Below are 16281 nucleotides of genomic sequence, written 5' to 3'. Positions count from 1 at the left end.
CCAAAGAGCGATCTCCCTTGGGTCTTTGCTTTAGGGGGGTAGGAGATCTTCTTGTGCACCGCCATGTGTGCAAGTTCCTAAAACAAGTCCCCTGCGATGAGCCCCCCTACGGTAAGGCTCATTGTGAACCAGGCACCCTGGATCCACAACTTAAGACCTGTAGATTCAGTTATCTCCTTTGGAGCTCCCCAGGAGATGTCTGATGGCGACGCGCCACAGACCGGTTCTCACCCTGACTATGAATTCAGTGTAAGCAGTTAAAAGAAGATGGCATTGCTCAGAAGAAATCTTTGTCCTGGTTAAGATCACATATGTGTAGGGCGGAGGGCGGGGGGGAGCTATAACAAAATGCACTTTTGTGTTCTCCTTAAGTAAAAAGCAAATTTATATTGTTTCCTTTCCCTTGTGTCTTCAGGGCACAGTGATGTTGTAATGGGACTAGTGTCAGTAAACGACAGTGATCTGTATGAAAGGCTCAAATTCTTACAATATGGTGAGTATAGATCAGACATGGAAAGCAGCAAATGGGCTGAAGCATGCTGAAAAGTGTGTTATGTGTGCAGGTTTCTGAAATCTGCTCTTTTGCATTTTTGTGTAGAGTTTATTTCTGAAGTTTATCTAGCTTTTCAAAAGCCTCCAGTGAAAGAGTTCCACTACTGCTATAGGCAGTATTTTTTCTTAATATTTAATCTGAATCAGTGTTTCATCATAAAGCAGTTACTGCCAGTCAGAAGTGAGACCTGCTGGGCATCCGGATTCCCACCCCTGTACCTAAAGAAGGCACTGAGGTTCACACTTCAACAGTCCATCTTTGGTCCAGACCTCCAGATTTAGAGGGCCTAATTCAAGCCTAATTCAAGCATCTACAGTGCTACAGTGTACATCTACAGTGCTATCAGGGTTTTATAGTTTATCTTTTGGAGTAAAACTCTTCTAAAGTTTGATATTCTGAACCTGAGAATATGTACTTGACATGCATTTAGAACTGTCTCATTGCATCTTGCTTGTTCAAAGTAGACCCATAAGGTGATTTCTCTTGTTTCTTACGCAGCCCTTGGAGCAGTTCCATCTCCTTTTGATGCCTACCTTTGCAATCGGGGCTTAAAGACACTGTCAATCCGCATGAAACAACATTTCCACAATGCTTTGATGATTGCTCGATACCTTGAGTCAGATCCGAGAGTGGAAAAGGTCATTTTCCCTGGTAAGTTGATTTTGCAGAACTTGGCAGTTGCATTCCTGGAAAAGCAATACCATTGGCTGTAATCATGCAGTTCTTGGCCACCACAACCTGGAGAGATCCAAGTAAGTAGAATGAGTCAGCAAATGTGTCAGTCATTCTGGAGGCTGAAATGACCAAGTTAGGCTGCAAGCAAAAGATGCTGGCAACTGGCTTCTTCCGTATCCTTCCATCTTATAGTCAGTTCTCAGCATTTTACCACCACAGTCTTTCCCCATTAATGTCTCCATTGCTTTACTTCCTTTCCAGTGTGCACTCTCATTCCAGGCAGAGCCTTCTGAAATGTCATGACAACATAATATAACGATTGCAGTTAGAATGATCCTTTCTCTGATTGCTAGCAAATTATTTTGGAACATGTACTGTTTAGGTCTCAGCATTATTAAGGCATTCCTCCTAAGGCCTGCTGGACATCCACTTATTGGTTGTGTGTGTGTTTAAAGTGCTGTTAAGTCACAGCCAATTTATGGTGACCCCAGCAAGGAGATTTCAAGGCAAGTGAGATGTTTTGCCATTGCCTTCCTCTGCATAGTCTTTCTTGGTGGTCTCCTTTCCAAGTACTGACCCTGCTTAGCTTCTGAGATCTGATGCGATTGGGCTATACCATGCTGCCTTCCTTCCCCATATCTTCGGTTACGTAATCCATATTTAATAAACTGTTTCTTCTCATAGTGTTCAAGATCAGGTGGTTTGTTTAATACTTAACTCATTTTAGGATTGACCTCCCACCCGCAATATGAGCTGATAAAGCGTCAGAGCACAGGCTGCCCAGGGATGATTTCCTTCTACATTAAAGGAAACCTTGAACGTGCCACCACATTTCTCAAAAGTTTAAAGGTAAAACTTTGGAATATCCATTGCCTTTGAAAGCAAAACGTTGAATAGCAGCCTGATTAGGATGTAGAAACTAAAGAAGTGACTAATCTATTGGGGAAGGAGCTGCCTATGCATTATGGCACTAATGTAGTAATGGTTCGCAACAACATGTAAATAACTGATATAATTATGGGAAGTGCACTAATGAGAGGGAAGGAAAAGAGTGTCTCACAATTAATGGGAAATGTTCATTCAGGTGACTGGTGCTTGCCTAATTCCTTTGAGCTAGATGATTCTTTCTAGTGCCAACAACTCTCCAATTTTGCTCTGCAATTATAAATGGCATTTTGAAAGCAATGGCGGTTTAGCTGATGTAACACCAACTCATTGTTTTAAAATGGCTTAAATAAATGTTTTGACTTCAAAAGACTCCAACAAATCACAGTTGCATCCTCACTCATCACTGGAAAGGCACTGCTTTAAATACAGTTGTGCAATTTGTATGAGCTTCCTTTTTCTTAACTATCAGCAACGTATTATTAGGTGTTTTGCCTGCTGGCATTGGACAGATTGGCACCTGTTTCAGCAAACTCTTTAAACACATTAGAACCAAATTATCAAAAACTGAGCAAAGAGCTCCCCTTTGTCTTCAAGAATAATGGCTAATAAAATTGTATAATCAAGAAACGCCTAAGAGGACAGGGGAAACGATATTCTTTGCCTTATAGCACAGCCCATCCCAAGAACCCCTAGCAGGTAATCATATCCTAATCATAAAATCCAGATCTCATCCCAACTCTCTCTACTCCTGGCTAATAAAAGACAAGTAATTCCTTATCTACTACTCTTTTGATTGCCTGTTGTTTTAGACTAGCCACTCTTTGTAACATTCTCTGTCTGCCCTGCTTTCTGCAGTCATCAGCAGAAAAGTCATCAGCTTAATGGTTGAACACTTCATGCATCTGATGAAGTGAACTCTTGACTCACAAATGCTGGAATTCTTGCCTGTGAAATTACAGCAGAAGAGAGACATCTGAGTCCAGTAGCACCTTAGAAACCAATAAATTTTTCAGGGCATAAGCTTTCAAGAGTCAAAGCTCCTTTCATCAGGTACAAGCAGAAAAGAGGAGAGCTTTCGTGCCACAGATGTTGCAGCATCCTGTCATATGGAGCTAAGCAAGTGGCTTGTGGCCCTTGCACAGAGCAAGCACCTGTGTTTGCCAGTCACTATTAGGCAACTGATTGGTGCAGCTGGAGCAAGTTTCATAGAGCAAGGCTGCTAAGAAGACCATCTTTTCTGCCACCCCAGTCTCTTCATCTAGTAGTGTGTTATCTCTAAGCCAAACTACATGTTACCTTTTTCATGTATTTTCACATGTTCTCTCAGCAGCTGCACAGTAGCTGTGGGTAACTGCTTTTAAGGAGGGTGGGTTGGCTTCTGCTCCCCTCAAGCAGTTTTCTTGCATGAAAACCTTACTCTGGGGGAGGGGCAGTTATTTTGCTCATTTTGTTGCTCCACAGGTACTCACCCCTAGTGGAGCAAAATTGGCGAAATAACTCCCTTCCCCTCTGCCCTGGTGCAGTTTTTGCATGAGAAAACTGCTTGGGTGGGAAGGAGCCCTTCCTCCCCCCACAGTGATGTTCTGAGCCTGTCTGGGCTCTGCCCCCCCCTTTTAATAAGCAGTTCCCTGCAGCTGCTTTGGGGCTGCAAGGAACATGTGAAAACATAAAAAACAAGTAACATACTTTAGCTCTCTGTGCAGCCCTGGCGAGTGCAGTTCTCACAGTTCTCTGTGAGAGAAGCTGAGTTTTGCCAAGCATTTTCCTGCCATGTAAAATACTAAGTTTTCTATAGCCAGGTGAGAAGTATATACAATCATAAATGTTCAAGATGCATTCTTTACTGTCTAATTGGTTTCAGATTTGAACAAATTATCCTTTAGAATTATATGCCTGGCCTTCCTTATTTCAGCAGTATTACCCTACCGTCTCTAAAAGGAGGTGTGGGGTGATTCATCAGTTGAGCCAAGATATACAAAAGGTGTTCCGAAACTGCAAGCAAACAGGGGCTTTGTTTCAGGTGGTTTTTTAAAAAAATGGCAGCTTTGTTATGTTTATGCATCCATAGTATTTATTCTCTCCAAATAGTTACTCCTGTGCTTCTCAGGTGCACCTAATTCTTAATTGAGCTGTTGTTGTTGTTGTTCAGTCGCACAGTCGAGTCCGACTCTTCGCGACCCCATGGACCAGATCCTGCCAGGCCCTCCTGTCTTCCGCTGTCCTCTGAAGTTTGCTCAATTTCATGTTCGTTGCATCTATGACACTGTCTAACCATCTCATCCTTTGGCGTCCCCGTCTTCTTTGACCTTCAATCTTTCCCAGCAATTGAGCTGTACATTTTTGTAAAGGTTAATATTTGTTCCAACATAATATTTTGCATTTCTTTCTCTAGCTTTTTGCACTGGCTGAAAGTCTGGGAGGATATGAAAGCCTGGCAGAGCATCCGTGAGTGAAGCATCATCTGCAGTCTCTGCTGGGATTAATCGGGGGGGGGGGCAATGCACCCTCTAAGCTGTGAGGGAATGAGATCGTGTCTCGTGTGGCGGTGGGGGGGATGTTTAAACACGCAAGTATAGACTAGTGGATATAAGACACATTTATCACAATATCTAAGTCAGAGTTTGCCTAGTGGGTTACAGTCTAATTTGTGGATTCAGCCCATTATTGTACATTGTGTCCTCGGTGGTGGAACACAAAAATTACTTTGTCCTACAAAAAGATGGTGATGCAGAATGGTATTGTATAGCCTGATCTCAGAAGCTAAGCGGGGCCAGTGCTTGGATGGAAGGAAGGGTCTGCAGAGGAAGGGAGTGGCAGACCACCTCTGCTTATGGCTTGCCTTGAAAACCATAACTTGGCACATACATGCATACAGAAAGATGCTCTTGATTATGCCGTAAGATTTGATAAAATATATAATAGAGAATAGCTGTAATTCAGTGGCATCATGTCGAGCCATCTTCATGGTCCTGACGAGGGCAGAAAGGCAGGGTATAAATTTTGTAAAATAAAATAGAAGCAATTTCAGAAGACCGTTCATATCCACAATCCTTTAGCCACCATAATATAGTTTCCCTTTTTCGTGAGAAAAAGCCAAGTGAAGGAAGGTCAATAAAGTGAGGTTTTCCACAAGCTCATTTCAGTCTAGCCATAGAAAGACAAAATGACTGCTGTTTAAACTTTGCACACAGGAGGGCATACTTGGCACAGGAAACTCAGCCGTACCCATTAACCACAGTAATTAAGAGAATAAGAGCAGGGAACTGCAAAAACTTGCAGGAGGCATCTCATTTCCCCCTTCCTCACTATTTCCTCTTTACCTTCCCTCAAAGCCTTCATAACCAATGCTCCCTCTAAGCTGTGGAGTCTCCTGAGCAAAAATTCTACTTTGTGAGCTACTGGCATTAAAGTTGTGAGCGAGCAGTTTGGCTACTGCATAAATTACCTTGCTCTGGAGCCATCCTTCCTGAGCTAAGACAAAAATGTGTGAGCCAGAGGCTAAAAAACTGTGAGCTAGCTCACACTAACTCAGCTTAGAGGGAACACTACCCATAATCTCTACCCTTTTCCTGCTTCCTTCTCTTCTTCCCACCCATCAGACCATCTACCTTTATCTCCACCCCCACACCTTCAGCTTTCCCTCCTTCCCTCCCCTAGGCAGCCTCCACACAGGAAAACTATGGCCTAGTTGTACAATGGCTGCCATTGGACCAGGACCAGTTGCACTGTGGGTAACCCAAAAGGACTTGTGGGGGCACCTCACTTTCCTCTGTATCCCCCCACACTATTCCCCCCTATCCTCCTCCTTGCAGTCCCTGTCCCCCTTCTCTTCTTCACACCTACCAACCTACCTGCCCCCCCATCTGCAGCTATATTTATTTAGTATTTACTTTATTCCACCTCTCTCCCCAGTGGGGACCCAAAGCAACATATCATTCTCCTCCATTTTAGGCTGAGAATGTGTACATAACCCAAGGTCACCCCAGTGAGTTTCCACATCAGAGTAATGATTCAAATCTGGGCCTCCCAGATCCTTGTCTAAAACTGTAACCACTACACCACACCAGGCCCGTAGCCAGTCGAGGGGCATTTTTTTAGTCGAGGGGCATTTAAATTTCTTAGGGGGCACTGGCTAATCAGATTAAAGGAACACACGGCTCCTTCCCTGCATCCACCACCACTTGGGGAGCCCTGGGCTGGCTGGGGAGTCGGGGGCCTAGCCCTGAGATGCCCCACTGTAGCTATGGGCCTGCACCACACTGGTTTCCTTGGGTTGCTGTTGAACAGTAGTGAGCAGCCAGGGCTGGGTGAGTCGTGCAACTCAGGTGGTAGTAAGTCGCCTGGTGGTTGCTGCCAGGCCCTGATGAGTCCCCCTCAAATGGTAAAACAGCCCTGAAAAGGGGCCTTCCCCTTCCCTTTTACTGAGAGCTGAAGGCTGGCAGTACTATTGTGGATGCCACAACTCCCACAATGGCCCCTGCAGAGAGCATTTGTTTCTTAAAGATACATGTGCTGCTTCTATTATATTTGGCAGGGGCTGGGGTTTGTTGGGTTTTTTAGATTTTTCTGCAAACGTGGAGCAATTTTCAGTTTTGAAGAAAGACCGATCTTGTCTGTTCATGGCTGCATTCTCTGGATTTAAGTATCTACAGATTTAGTCACATTGAGAATTGGATATATTGATATTTATACCAAGGTACTGCAGAGATGGAAAGTGCCAAGTAAATACTAGTTAACTTTTAAATTATTCTGACTTGAAGCTGATTTGAGAGACCATCTGCCTCAGAAAGGTCTTGTTGTGCCCTGACCTGGATAGCCCAGACAAGCCTGATCTCGTCAGATCTCAAGACGCTAAGCAGGGCCAACCCTGGCAAGTACTTGGATGGGAGACCTCCATGGAATACCCAGGCCAGGACACAGGGGCAGGCAATGGCAAGCCACCTCTCTGAACATTGAAATCCCACTAGGGGTCCCCAGAAGTCAGCCATGACTTCTAGGCATGTACACGCGCACACACACATACACACACCCAAAAAATACCAAAAAAAAGAAAGAAAGAATTGTTGCCAGAAATATATGTGGGGCAGTTAGGATCGTCTTGCTTTCCCTGTGTGCTTTGAGTAGTTTACCACATCTGCCTGCTTTGTGGGTCAAACTGAACAGAATACTTACAAATTGTCATTCTGTCATCAAATGGGATGGTAAACCATAGAAGCTGAAATATATTTAGCACCCTTTTGAAGAGGGATTCCACACCCCAAATCATTCTCACTGTCATTGTATTCAATGAAAAATGTCCTTAATTTTATCCATTCATAATTGCATTAACATTGGTTCAGTGCCTTCATTAGACCTTTTCAGACCTTATATTCAAACATACCAAGAGCACGTGCTGCTTTTGATCCTCCCAATATGTGCAGTCACCATTACTTCTGAAATTAGCATTGCAAGTATTTTCTACTTCAGTACATGTTGCACTGAACCCTGATTTATCAGGGTTCATGCTCTCATGTACTGATCCTGAAAATACATGTGGTGCCAAATTCAGATGAAAAGGCAACCATGGTAGCATGTGCTTCTAGCACATATGATTGGATACCCCCAAATGTAACACCTAAAAGTCGTTAATCATAACCCAATGCTTTGAATATATGTTTGCAACAAATAGAGCCTCGTGCCACTGTGACTAAAGCAACGCAGTGTGCCCAGCCACAGTGGAAATCGGGATGAGGTAAGATCCAAAATCCTTAGCTTGGGCCACTGAATTTTTTAGGAAGTCCACAGATGTTTAAGGGTGCCTCTAGCACATGGTGAAGGCCACTATGATACCAGATCATGGAGCTTTGAAAGGTTTTGCCTTCTCCCCTTTGGGCCCTTAAGAAAGACAGGAGGACTAGCACAAAGATGCACCGGTCATTTCCCAAAAATAAGGAAGGGTGGTGTCACACAGTGAAGGGCAGTGGGAGGATCCCAAAGGCACCTTCACTGCTGTCAAAATGGAAGCTTTTTGGCCCAGGTTAAGCTGTGAAAAAGACATTTCTGCAAGTTTAAAGGAGATGTAGTTTTTATTACTCCATTTAGCTAGCCAGCCCCATGGTATCGCAAAGAAGCTTTTTCTGCCTTTCCACACAGATTCCTAGAGGAGCCTTGCACTTAAAAAAATGATTAAAAAAAATAATGACAAACAGTTTAACAAATGTCTCACTTACAAAAATTGTTGAAAAGCACCCAGCTTGCCTAAAGCGAGTGCTAATGGCTGTGCTGGTTTTTACTGGCAAGCCTGTCTAGACTTTCAGTTGTAAACCTGGTCTTGGTTGTGAAGTATCTGATGTGAGCTCTGTTTTTTATGATGCCAGTCTTCAGCCTCTGCTGTGGCTTTTCATCAGCAGATTCTGTGTGTGGTGTTGCCAGTGCCAAGATTTATAGAGTCAGCTGCTTGCCGGCTTATATTGACATAGCAATTCCAAACCCCTGGAGTCTGTGACCTGTGGGTTTTAGGCAATAGCCTGACGTCACACAAAAGACTACCCCGTGCTTAACTAGGACCAGACCAGTGAGTTAACAATGCAATGCATGTGTTCATATCACTCTTTGCAGTACACTGTCCTTTTTAAACTGTTATGCTATTGGCAATTGCTTGGTCTGTATCTAGCCTTTTATTTATTAATCTGAAAACGGGAATTGTCTGTTCTTGTTCAGTGCCATCATGACTCATGCCTCCGTTCCCAAGGAAGAACGGGAAGCCCTCGGAATCTCCGATACGTTAATTCGCATGTCTATCGGCTTAGAAGACTGCGAAGATTTACTGGAAGATCTGGACCAAGCTCTGAAAGCAGCAGTAAGTCACTCCATAGTTTAGAGGCTACAAGTATGGACATTTTGTTTTTCTTTCCCTTTTTAGATCCCTTATTGCTTCAGGCATTAATTGTATTTCTGGGTTGGTAGAAAGGTAGACCAGGGACTTCAGATCTCCCCTGTCTTGGATGGGGTTATACTCCTCTTGAAAAGCCAGGTTCACAGTTTGGGAGTGCTTCTTGACAACAGTTCTGCCCAGCTCTGGCTGGTGCATCAACTGCATCAGTTCCAAGGTCAGTCAGATCTAGCCAGAGTGATCCATGCCTCAGTTACAGCTGGACTGAACTATTGCAGTGCACTCTGTTTGGGGCTACCCTTGAAGAGTGTTCAGAAGCTGCAGCTAGTACAGAATGCTGCAGCTAGACTGCTGGTTGGGGCCAGCTATCAAGACCATATATCCCCAACAGTACATCAATTACACTGACTACCAGTCTGCTCCCGAGCCCAATTCAGGGTGCCGGTTTTGTCCATTAAAGCCCTATATGGCTTGAGACCGGGGTATCTGGATTGTCTTCTCCCATGCATTCCTGCGCAGGAATTAAGATCATGGGGAAATGCTCTTCTGACTGTCCCACCAAATTAAAAATGCCCATTTGGGTGGGTACACGAGAAAGGGGTTTTTCTGTGGCAGAACCACAATTATGGAACAACCTCCCCGGGGAGATACTCTTGGCCCCATCACTGTCAGTCTTTAGCTGAAGACAGTTTTCTTTAGGACTACCTTTTGATTTAGCTTTTATTTTTGGCAGTCCTGTTTGGTCTTTTTAAACTGTGACTTTTATGCGAGTTATAATTGTTGTTTTTACTGGGGTTTTTTAATGTTTTAGTTATACTGTAAACTGCCTTGAATTCCTCAAGGGAGATATACAGCTAATAAATGTTTTAAATAAATAAAAAAATATTTTCAGTGAGTCCTGAAACCTCTGAGAAGCTTAGTTGATCAGATAACATAACAAAATAAAGTAGCTTTGGGAGCTTTGTGAAATCCATTTGCTTTTATTTAGTTTACTTGCAGGAGCTTAGATCCAAAATGAATCAAATAATCTCCTCCATATCAGACAGATTTGGCTCATCTGACATGCATATAATTTTTCACATGCATACAGATTTCTCCTGCCATATGCAGCTGATAGGCAGAACCAAAATACGTTTCTTTAATATTGTAGAATATTTGACATTCTCATGAGTAACAAGAAACCTAGCTTTAGACTTCTCTAGGCCACAGACACGACTTTGCAGGGTGCACACATTTCTTAGTGTACATTAATGCACAGTCCATGTATGCACACAGTCTGTTTCAACAGCACACTCACGCATAGACATACTCACTTTTCCCTCCTTCATGCCAGTGTTCCCTTCACTCCCTTCTGAGGTAAACTCTGCCAACACATCCAGGCGTAGCCAGTTTCCACTCCACTGCCCAAACTATCACCCTTGCTTTCCCCAAATTATGCTTTTCTCTTCTCGGCTCATTCATTATTTATGGACTTTGTCTCCTGATGTTGGGGCACAGTGCAAATTATTCTTCCTCCACCTATAACTTTTCACTGCTCAGCTTTTCTACTGACAATGCCTACCGGAGGGAAGGAGGGAGGTTTATTCCTCATGCATTATACATTCTACTTAAGAGTTTTTCACAAAGTAACTGATGTGAGTAATAACCATAAGGAGAACTTAGAATAAGCACCTAAACAAAAATGTGTATAATTTTTATAATAATTCCTTTTCTTTGCAAAGTAGCCAAAATTACCTTAAAACATAGTAAACAATAAGCATTTGGCTGCTGTCTCCTGTGTGATTTTAGCTGATTACTGTTGTTGTTTTGATGTAGCTGAAGAAGGCAGTCAGGCATTTAAAAGCTTAACCTGGTGTATAAATGTGTTTTGTATACCGAATGTGTCATTTCTGTGATAATTCAAGTCATGAAAGAAAAATATTGATACAATTCCACTTGTTTTCTGTTATTACAGTTTCCTGATCATAAAGTCCGTAACTAGGAGACTTGATCCCTGTGCATCTGTAATACAAGGAAAAGGAACTGAAAAGCTTTGTTGCTCATGAATTTTCTGTGATTCAGTTTCTTAGAAATGAAAATTTACTTTTAATGTTTTGAAAGTAAGCCAGCAATGGGGACCTCTCCCAACTGGCTTGACTAAAACCATGCCTTCTATCAACATGTGTTCTTTGATTTAAAATAAAAAGGTCCCCATTCTTTCCAGGATTGTTTCAGGTGGGCAGCTCTGTTGGTCTGCAGTAGAAAAGCAGATTCAAGTTCAGTAGCACCTTAGGGGCCAACAAGATTTCCAGAGTATAAGCTTTTAAGAGTCAAGGAGGCTCCCTTTGTTGGAAGAAGGTCTCTGATGAAAGGAGCTTCCACTCTCAAAAGCTTGTACCCTGGAATTCTTATTGGTCGGTTCGAAAGCCCGTACAAGTGAGTAGATGAATGGGTACCTGCTCCTAGAGCGGGGGAAGGCACCCTCCTCCCCTTCGGTGTGGTGGAGTGGTGGTGGCGGAGTGGTGGCGACAGCAGCTGATGAAACATGGCGGCGGCGACGTGGTAGGCCAGAGCCAATCAGGACAGAGGCCAGCTGTGGCAGCGCGCACTGTCGTGCACTGAGGGACCATCCCCGGAAGGAGTCGCTGCGGTCGAAGAAGATCTGCGCTGAGATGTCATCACCCAGAACTAAACCTCCGCAGAAACAACAACCAAGACCCTGCCACAGGTGCCTGATAGGTAGTCATTTCCCCTCAATGTGTGGCCATAGTGAGGTAATGTAATTAAATTGTACTATGTAAACCGCTCAGAGCCCTTCGGGGGTTGAGCAGTCTATAAATCGAAAGTTAAATTAAAAAATTAAATAAATAAGGTATTACTGGACTCAAAAGTTGCTGTTCTTTCCAGGAGTGGATCTCACATGACTGTGATTCATACTTGGGAATAGGACATCTACTAGTATCTAAAGATATTTAAAATAATTCATAATGTTTGACCAAATTAAAAGGATATAACCATTACACCAGTACCTCCTGTTCCTTCAGCTTCTTCTTGTCAGGTTGCTGGATTTTTAAAAAAGTTCAGAGCTATTTCTTTTAAAAAAAAAACAGTTTCAGATGCAAAATGTGGTGTCAGATAAGTTCCTTCAATGATGTTATTTCTCTCTTTTGTGTGCAATACAGGAAAATGAAGCAAAATGAGTTGCGCAGTGCTGTATGCATTGGGTTGAATCCAAACATGTACAAGCAGAAGGATCTCATACAATTACATCTTTCCTGCCTTCTCCCAGCAGCCCCATATCCTCTGAGCTGGAAATCAGGCAGATCCCCCCACCCCCACCCCAGTCTTGTGTGGGTACAGTAAAGTTGGCTCATTGGAGGCCATTGGGGGAAGGGGAATGTGGGAAACATCCACAAGCAATTACCTTCTGTTGATACAAGTTTGGATCCATCCTATTGTATTTAAAAATTGAATTGTGAATATTTTCTTGTTTTAATTTTGAAATTGCTAATCTATATTTATGTTTAATTATACAGGTTGTATCTTTCAGTCATATTGCTTGATTTTACATTGGACAATGTTAGTTTTGTATAAATCTGTTGTTCCAGTATTTGAGATGAAGGAACTGTAGTAATAAGTAATAACAGATTTCCTGTTGGTTTCCACATCTCATAAATTAAAGCAAAGTTATTTTTGAGTCTAATTTCTCTGAATAGTTATGGAATTGTTCAGTGCACAGAGGAACATATCCAGCTGGGGGGAAATCAGCTTGGCTTCTGCAAAGGGAAGTCCTACCTCATCAGCCTTTTGGAGATCTTTGAGAAGGTTTAGAACATAAGGCCCAGGGGCCAGAACAGGCCCATCCAGGGCTCTTATCCTGTCCATGAGCAACTGGTGCAAGGGCGGGAGCAGGAGGCTGCTGGGGGATGTGAGTGGGCAGAGTCACTCCAATCATGGCTTCAGCCCAGCCCAGCAGCCTTGTCTACAGCAGTCAAGCAGAACCCCTTCACTTCATTGGCAACCTCACTAGTATGCTTTGAGCCACCGCAGGTGTGTTCATGTTGGCTCGAGGTTCCAAGGCGAGGTCGCACGCCTCTCTGCTTGGCCTGCAGCTCTGGGGATGCTGTCCCAGATCGCCACAGGGGTCAGAATTTGCACATGGAAGTTCAGATGATCGTCTACTGGGGCCTGCTGGCAGCCAGTGGTGTTGTCATATTCACGTCCCCGCATGCAGCGGCTGCACTTTGTCCCATTGAAGGGGCATTCTTTGGCAGTTTCTTCCACATATTGGGGGCCTAGTCCTACCACCAAGCATGCAACTTGGTGGCCAGGCCTCCATCCCCCATGAATCACCAGCAGCCTTCAGCCATAAGCAGCTGCCGCCTCACAGGGGGTGGAGGTGATGCCAGCGTTCTTTGTTAATACTGGTTGTAGGGTGGCCTGGGGCCTCTGCCATGTGTGCAGCCTTGTGTGTGCAGTGCCCACTCCCCCATTATATGATCCAGTGACCTTTGGCCTGGGATGGCCACTGCCACATGAGGGTAGCACAGTGTGCTGGCAATCTCTGGCTTGAACTCCCAGCATTGCCCCAGGATCACCTGGTGGCCTTGGTCAGAGGCAGCCACTGCAGCATGGGCATCTCCACCTTATTGGGCTTTGCTTGGCCTGAGTCCTTCCATGCACATGGCCTCATACCTGGGCTGCCTCCTTCCCGCTTCTGCAGGCAGGGGGGTTCAGCTTGTTTTCCCAGTCCCCTTTCATCGTGGTTTGGTGGCAGGAAGGAGCTCGTAACACCCAGTTGCTTCATGGTTTTACCCTGGGGCCCAGGCTCACAGCATTGGTGACTGGAGTGGGCTGGGGAAAGGGTTTGCCCCTCCACCTCAAGACAGTGCAGGATTGTTTGCCCAGTGCTGTATCACTGGCTTTCCAGTCCGCCCATGTAGGGTTTTCTCTGCCCCCCCCCCCAGCCACGTGGCCTTGAAGTGAGGACAGACCAACTCGATGCTTAGTAGCTGCTGTCCTCTATAAAGTTTCTCTCTCTAGTGCCTGGCATTATGTTTTATGGCACACATGGCTTGGCCTGCAAAGTCATAGTTAAGTCAGATCTGACCCTTGTAACGAATGAGTTTGACACCTCTAGTTTAGAACACAAGAACAGCCCTGCTGGATCAGAGCAGTGGTCCATCTAGTCCAGCATCCTGTCTCACAAAGTGGGTAATCAGTTCCTCTGAAGGGCCAACAACAGGACATGGAGGCCGAGACATTCCCCTGATGTTGCCTCCTGGCTCCGGGATGTGCCTCTGAACATGGAAGTTCCCCTCAGTCACCATGTCTAGTGGTCACTGATAGACCTATCCTCCATGAATCTGTCTGATCCCCTTTTAAAGCTGTCTGTGACTGTGGCCATCATTACATCCCGTGGCAGCAAATTTCACATTTTAATCATTCTCTGTATAAAGAAGTATTTCCTTTCGTCCATCCTGAATCTACCGCCCATCGGCTTCATTTGATGCTTTTGAGTTCTAGTGTTTTGGGAGAGGCAGAAAAATTGATCTTCGTCGACTGTCTCCACCCCACGCATAATTTTATAAACCCTCTATCATTTCCCCCCTTAGTCATCTCTTTTCTAAACTGCTGGCTAAAGAGCCTTTGTTAAACAAACACATGTGTTTTACGGATCATTTGCATGTTGACTCAGAAGTGAGTCCCATTTTGTTCAGTGGTGCATTCTTCCATATGATTGTAGCTTTGGAAGCATATAGTAGGAAGTCAATGTTTGCAGACAGGAACAGTTGGAAGTGTTATAAGTGGGAATACATTAGATTTTCTGCATACCTTTAACACACAGATCTTACAGGAGTTTTTGAAATAAACCTTTTGGAGCTAATGAAAATGTAACAAATTTGGCTGACAATCTGAGAAATGAGTTCTGCACTTTCTTGACAATTGATGGATTTTCTCACTAAGCACTGTCATTGAATTTTGTCATTTCTGACTCTTGAGACAGAATGCTGGAGAGGAAGCAAACTTAAGGCCTATGAAGGCCCTAATTGAAGATCTGAGGGGCCGGAAATGTGGTTTCATAATGAATTCTGATTATAGTAGCTTTTGCAGACTCTATGGACAGAGACCCACTTGAGAGGAAACACTACCATTCCCAGAAAACAAACTAATGGAGACTCCAGTAATAGAAATGCTGAATTAAGGCCTAACTGTATATTACTGTGTGAGTTCTGGTTCTGTCAACCAGTAATATGCTGGGACTTTCATGTTTAGAACAACATTCCCAGGCACGTGGGGTCTCAAGTTGGCATCAGTGGTGAGGAAACGTAAGAGTTCCCCTATGCTGCTTTCATGTTTTGAAAAGACCAGGACCACTAAGTTGGCCTATTATTAAATCTTACATGTAGTTTAGCAACATTAGTGAATTATCTTTATATTCTTTATTAAAACTGAATTTACATTTCACTCTGCACTTTAGGTTGCCAAATGGCTTGGAAAATTCCTGGAAATTTGGGGTTGGTGATGGGAGATGGGTGGAGGACATTCCCAAATGATAGCCCATATCAGTGCAATATCACTTCTGGCTGCATAACTGATATCACAATGCTCTAGGATTCACCCAAAACTCTGTGGTAAAAACCACAGACTTTCAGGTAAATACTAGAATGTCCCACAATGCAGTGATATCACAGTTACACAGTGGAAGTAATATTGCAGCATTTGGGGACCCTGTTCCCCCCCCCCCCAATTCCCCCTAGTAAGTGATGGCATGGCACAAAGATTGATTGCTGGAAGTTGCCCTCCACAGCAGGCGACCTGGTGAGCCCACTTGAAGAGATAGAGTTTGGGAAGAGAGCTCAGCACGGATGTGATACCAGAGAGTTCCCCCTCCAAAGCTGCCACTTCCTCCTGTGAAGTACTCCCTGTAGTCTGGAGTTGCAGTTCCATGAGAACTTCAGGTATCACTTGAAAGAAGAAGAAGAGATTGGATTTATACCCCGCCCTTCACTTGGAGTCTCAGAGCGGCTTAGAAACTCCTTTCCCTTCCCCTCCCCACAACAGACACCCTGTGAGGTGGGTGGGGCTGAGAGAATTCTGACACAAACTGCTCTTTCAGGAACAGCTGTGCCAGAGCTCGTGACTGACCCAAGGTCACATCAGCAGGTGCAAGTGGAGGAGTGGGGAATCAAACCCGGTTCTTCCAGATTAGAGTCTGTGCACTTAACCACTACACCAAACTGGCTCTCAAGAGGGAATTGAAAGCTGGCAAGCATGCCGGTATCCAGTGTGTTGTGGCCACTAGACCCTTGAT

The 16281-nt window shown here is 44.2% G+C and overlaps 1 protein-coding gene across 1 annotated transcript in view; it reads left to right on the top strand.

Moving 5' to 3' along the window:
- The window catches only part of CTH (cystathionine gamma-lyase), a 37909-nt gene extending 25475 nt beyond the window's left edge, over positions 1-12434 (top strand). The window contains exons 7-12 of the mRNA XM_015415787.1: positions 416-493; positions 1052-1204; positions 1956-2077; positions 4509-4561; positions 8816-8954; positions 10942-12434. Coding sequence (XP_015271273.1) covers positions 416-493; positions 1052-1204; positions 1956-2077; positions 4509-4561; positions 8816-8954; positions 10942-10968 — 572 coding nt within the window. The 3' untranslated portion in view covers positions 10969-12434. The remainder of the gene's footprint in view (positions 1-415; positions 494-1051; positions 1205-1955; positions 2078-4508; positions 4562-8815; positions 8955-10941) is intronic.
- Positions 12435-16281: the final 3847 nt, after the last annotated feature.

The sequence above is a fragment of the Gekko japonicus genome, unplaced genomic scaffold (genome assembly GCF_001447785.1).
Source record: "Gekko japonicus isolate JY-2015 unplaced genomic scaffold, Gekko_japonicus_V1.1 scaffold20, whole genome shotgun sequence".
NCBI classification, from domain to species: Eukaryota; Metazoa; Chordata; class Lepidosauria; order Squamata; family Gekkonidae; genus Gekko; species Gekko japonicus.
This window is presented reverse-complemented; position numbering and strand designations above follow the sequence as displayed.